The 6,087-nt window shown below is 35.5% G+C and overlaps 1 protein-coding gene across 2 annotated transcripts in view; it reads right to left on the bottom strand.

Moving 5' to 3' along the window:
* LOC133550770 (neurobeachin-like) overlaps positions 1-6,087 on the bottom strand; it is an 84,726-nt gene that overhangs the window by 25,639 nt on the left and 53,000 nt on the right. For both annotated transcript variants that reach the window (XM_061896791.1, XM_061896792.1), the window contains exon 21: positions 474-666. In XM_061896791.1, coding sequence (XP_061752775.1) covers positions 474-666 — 193 coding nt within the window. The remainder of the gene's footprint in view (positions 1-473; positions 667-6,087) is intronic.

Genomic DNA, 6,087 nt, shown 5'->3' with positions numbered 1-6,087 from the left:
GTGAAAATATTGCAATATTACAAAAACAGAAAGAACATGAGAAATTGTTCCCAATTTAAAGGAAAAAAGTCCACACATTTTGAGAAAAAGACTGCTTTTAGTTCATTTTTTGGTTTGTAATTGGTTTTGAATCTTCATTATTTACTTCAAGTTATTACAGTATGTCTCTATATATATTTTTATTTATTTATATTTATTTTGGCCAGAGGAGGCGCATTTCAATTTCTTACACACACTTGTTATTTCATATGTTGACCAGAAGGGGAGCACTTTTAAAGTCTAGTCCTTTTTGGGACCACCCTCATTTTGACAGATGTCACCAGCAGGGGTGCTATTGAGACATTGTCTATTAGATGCAATGTTATTGGGACAATGATGTCATCACTATGGAAGATACTTTTCTTTCTTCATGTCTCAAGAAGGCTGGGAATACAAGAACACACACACATACACACACACACACACACACTGACCGACGGTGTTGTGCCAGCGGTTGACGGCGAAGAGGCGGCTGCAGGTGACGGTGACGGCGGCGGGGATGCTGAGGTGCGGCAGCGTGTTGGCGGCCACGTGCGTGACGGGCGAGTTGGAGGGGAACTTGAGCACCATGATGACGTCCTGTTGCATCTGATCCTTAAACATCAGAGGACTCTGGGGAAGGAAACACTGGTGAGACAGACAGAGAGACAGGAAGAGGAAGAGGAAGAGACAGAACCAGTGGGACAAGGAAACAAGGAAGGGAAGGAGGAAGGGAAAAGGTCGATTAGTGGGAGAAAAGGGTCACTGCAGGTACACACACTGAGGGAGGCGGGGCCTCTGAGAAAGGAGGCGGAGTCACTAAATGGTACGGGTGGGGGGGGGGGAAAAGGCTACAGTGGGTCTGGATGTGAAGACACCCAGTAAGTCAGGGAAAAAAAAGAAAGAGATGATACGATATTATCTGCACGCAGGTGCCACCTGGTTAGGTGTTTTTAAACGCACTGCAGCTTGTCCCGGATGAAAACGACCGACGTCCCGCTAATCAATGCTTCGGTCACGCGCAGGATTCTCACGGGAATGAGGCAAAAACTGATCCAGACCGCCGTTCAAAAGCGCCGACACAGCAAAACAATCAGAAATTAAGTTTTAACCCCTCAAAATCCGGAAGGTTCTTGCTTCCACAGCAGCATAAACGTACACTCCAAAATTAGAAATGTTACTATTGATTTAAATCATATTCAATAACCAATTCTAACCTACTTATATTATAAAAACCCTAAAATAAATCATATTAAATCTACTGCAAAATAAGGGACTGATGAAAAATACATTTACATACTAATTGAATTAATAATAAACATGTATTTTTCTTCAACTGTCAATACAATAAAGGTACATCTTCCCCACTGTGGTCATCATTTTTGCGCTTAAGAGACTTTGCTGTGACTTTAGCTGCAGACCTTTTACTGTTTGCTGAAAACAGGAATGAAGACAGGAAGTAACCGGGAATCAAATCAGGAAGTAAACAACAATGAAATCTAAAATAAAGAAAACTGTAAAGAGGACGCTAACAGAAATTAAAAATGGATGTAAACAGGAATGAAAACCGGAAGCAAACATGAAGGAAAACAATGTTCACAGGAACAAAAACAGGAAGTAAACAACAATGAAAACAGGAAGTAGACAAGGAGTAAACACAAATGAAAACAGGAATGGAAAATGGGTATAAACAGGAATGAAGATAGGAAGTAAACAAGAATGAAAACTGGAAGTAAACATGAATGAAAACATACTGTAAACAGGAACGAAAACAGGAAGTAAACAGGACATAAACAGGAATGAAAACAGGAAGTCACCAGTAATCAAAACAGGAGGTAACCAATCATCAAAACAAGAAGTGAATAGGATTAAAAACAGAAAGTAAATGGAAAGTAAACCGGAAGTAAGCAAGGAGTAAACAGAAACGAAAAACGGGACGTGAACAGGAATGAAAAATGAATGTAAACAGGAATGAAAATATAATGTAAAAGGGAACGAAAATCGGAAGTAAACAGGTAGTAAACAGGACATAAACAGGGATAAAACAGGAAGTAACTAGGAATCAAAACAGGAAGTGAATAGGATTAAAAACAAGAAGTAAATAGAAAGTAAACCGGAAGCAAGCAAGAAGTGAACAGGAATGAATACAGAATGTAAACAGGAATGAAAACTGGAAGTAAACCTGAATGAAAATATAATGAAAACAGGATGTTAACAGGAATGAAAAATGGATATAAACAGGAATGAAAATAGGAAGTAAACAAGAATGAAAACTGGAAGTAAACAAGAATGAAAACATACTGTACACAGGAACGAAAACAGGAAGTAAACAGGACGTAAACAGGAATGAAAACAGGAAGTAACCAGTAATCAAAACAGGAGGTAAACAATCAAAACAGGAAGTAAATCGAAAGTAAACCGGAAGTAAGCAAGGGGTAAACAGAAACGAAAACGGGACGTGAACAGGAATGAAAAATGAATGTAAACAGGAATGAAAATATAATGTAAAGGAACGAAAATCGGAAGTAAACAGGTAGTAAAAAGGACATAAAGAGGGATAAAACAGGAACTAACTAGGAATCAAAACAGGAAGTAAATAGGATTAAAAACAAGAAGTAAATAGAAAGTAAACCGGAAGCAAGCAAGAAGTAAACATGAATGAAAACATAATGCAAACAGGAATGAAAACAAGAAGTTAGCAGGATGTAAACAGGAATGGAAACTGTAAGCAAACAGAATGAAAACATAATGTAAACAGGAATGAAAACAAGAAGTAAACAGGAATGGAAACTGGAAGTAACCATAAATGAAACATAATCCAAACAGGAATGAAAACAAGAAGTAAACAGGATGTAAACAGGACATAAACAGGAATGAAAACTGGAAGTAAATAGGATTCAAACAAGACAAACAGGAATGAAAACAAGACGTACCTACAAATCAAAACAGGAAGCAAACAGGATTAAAAACAGGAAGTACAGGGAAAGTAAACCGGAAGTAAGCAGAAAGTAAACAGAAACAAAACCAGGATGTGAACAGGAATGAAAAATGGATCAAAACAGGAATGAAACTTGAAGTAAACATGAATGAAAATATAATGATAACCGGAAGTAAAAAGGACATAAACAGGGGATGAAAACAGGAAGTAACTAGGAATCAAAACACAAAGTAAATAGGATTAAAAACAAAAAGTAAATGGAAAGTAAACCGTAAACAAGAAAGAAGTAAACAAGAATGAAAACCGGATGTAAACAGGAATGAAAACAATAAGTAAACATGAAGTAAACAGGAATGGAAACAGGAAGTAAACATGAATGAAAACATAATGCAAACAGAATTGAAAACAAGAAGTTAACAGGATATAAACTGGACATAAACAGGAATGAAAACTGGAAGTAAATAGGATTCAAACAGGACAAACAGGTATGAAAACGAAGTAACTACGAATCAAAACATGGAGGTAAACAGGATTAAAACAGGAAGTAAACAGGATTAAACACCGGGAGTACATGGAAAGTAAAGCGGAAGTAACCAGAAAGTAAACAAACAAAAACAGGACGTGAACAGGAATGAAAATGGATGTAAACAGGAATGAAAGCTGTAAGTAAACATGAATGAAAACAAGAAGTAAACAGGATGTAAACAGGAATGAAAACTGGAAGTAAATAGGATTCAAACAGGACAAACAGGAATGAAAACAAGAAGTAACTAGAAATCAAAACAGGATTAAAAACAGGAAGTACATGGAAAGTAAAGCGGAAGTAAGCAGAAAGTAAACAGAAACGAAAACAGGACATGAACAGGAATGAAAAATGGATCTAAACAGGAATGAAACTGGAAGTAAACATGAATGAAAATATAATGTAAAAAGGGATGATAACCGGAAGTAAAAAGGACATAAACAGGGATGAAAACAGGAAGTAACTAGGAATCAAAACACAAAGTAAATAGGATTAAAAACAAAAAGTAAATGGAAAGTAAACCGTAAACAAGCAAGAAGTAAACAAGAATGAAAACCGGATGTAAACAGGAATGAAAACAATAAGTAAACATGAAGTAAACAAGAATGGAAACAGGAAGTAAACATGAATGAAAACATAATGCAAACAGAATTGAAAACAAGAAGTAAACAGGATGTAAACTGGACATAAACAGGAATGAAAACTGGAAGTAAATAGGATTCAAACAGGACAAACAGGAATGAAAACGAAGTAACTACGAATCAAAACATGGAGGTAAACAGGATTAAAACAGGAAGTAAACAGGATTAAACACAGGAAGTACATGGAAAGTAAAGCGGAAGTAACCAGAAAGTAAACAAATGAAAACCGGACGTGAACAGGAATGGAAATGGATGTAAACAGGAATGAAAGCTGGATGTAAACAGGAATGAAAGCTGGAAGTAAACATGAATGAAAACATGATGCAAACAGGAATGAAAACAAGAAGCAAACAGGATGTAAACAGGAACGAAAACTGGAAGTAAATAGGATTCAAACAGGACAAACAGGAATGAAAACAAGAAGTAACTAGAAATCAAAACAGGATTAAAAACAGGAAGTACATGGAAAGTAAAGCGGAAGTAAGCAGAAAGTAAACAGAAACGAAAACAGGACATGAACAGGAATGAAAAATGGATGTAAACAGGAATGAAACTGGAAGTAAACATGAATGAAAATATAATGTAAACAGGGATGAAAACAGGAAGTAGCTAGGAATCAAAACACAAAGTAAATAGGATTAAAAACAAAAAGTAAATGGAAAGTAAACCGTAAACAAGCAAGAAGTAAACAAGAATGAAAACCGGATGTAAACAGGAATGAAAACAATAAGTAAACATGAAGTAAACAGGAATGGAAACAGGAAGTAAACATGAATGAAAACATAATGCAAACGGAATTGAAAACAAGAAGTTAACAGGATGTAAACTGGACATAAACAGGAATGAAAACTGGAAGTAAATAGGATTCAAACAGGACAAACAGGAATGAAAACGAAGTAAATACGAATCAAAACATGGAGGTAAACAGGATTAAAACAGGAAGTAAACAGGATTAAACATAGGAAGTACATAGAAAGTAAAGCGGAAGTAACCAGAAAGCAAACAAACGAAAACAGGACGTGAACAGGAATGAAAATGGATGTAAACAGGAATGAAAGCTGGAAGTAAACATGAATGAAAACATGATGCAAACAGGGATGAAAACAAGAAGCAAACAGGATGTAAACAGGAATGAAAACTGGAAGTAAATAGGATTCAAACAGGACAAACAGGAATGAAAACAAGAAGTAACTAGAAATCAAAACAGGATTAAAAACAGGAAGTACATGGAAAGTAAAGCGGAAGTAACCAGAATGTAAACAAACGAAAACAGGACGTGAACAGAAAGGAAAAATGGATACAAACAGGAATGAAAGTGGAAGTAAACATGAATGAAAATATAATGTAAACAGGGATGAAAACAGGAAGTAGCTAGGAATCAAAACACAAAGTAAATAGGATTAAAAACAAAAAGTAAATGGAAAGTAAACCGTAAACAAGCAAGAAGTAAACAAGAATGAAAACCGGATGTAAACAGGAATGAAAACAATAAGTAAACATGAAGTAAACAGGAATGGAAACAGGAAGTAAACATGAATGAAAACATAATGCAAACAGAATTGAAAACAAGAAGTTAACAGGATGTAAACTGGACATAAACAGGAATGAAAACTGGAAGTAAATAGGATTCAAACAGGACAAACAGGTATGAAAACGAAGTAACTACGAATCAAAACATGGAGGTAAACATGAAGTAAACAGGATTAAACACAGGAAGTACGTGGAAAGTAAAGTGGAAGTAACCAGAAAGTAAACAAACGAAAACAGGAATGAAAATGGATGTAAACAGGAATGAAAGCTGGAAGTAAACATGATGCAAATGGGAATGAAAACAAGAAGCAAACAGGATGTAAATAGGATTCAAACAGGACAAACAGGAATGAAAACAAGAAGTAACTAGAAATCAAAACAGGAAGTAAACAGGATTACAAATAGGAAGTAAATGGAAAGTAAAGCGGAAGTAAGCA

The sequence above is a fragment of the Nerophis ophidion genome, linkage group LG04 (assembly GCF_033978795.1).
Source record: "Nerophis ophidion isolate RoL-2023_Sa linkage group LG04, RoL_Noph_v1.0, whole genome shotgun sequence".
NCBI lineage: Eukaryota > Metazoa > Chordata > Actinopteri > Syngnathiformes > Syngnathidae > Nerophis > Nerophis ophidion.
This window is presented reverse-complemented; position numbering and strand designations above follow the sequence as displayed.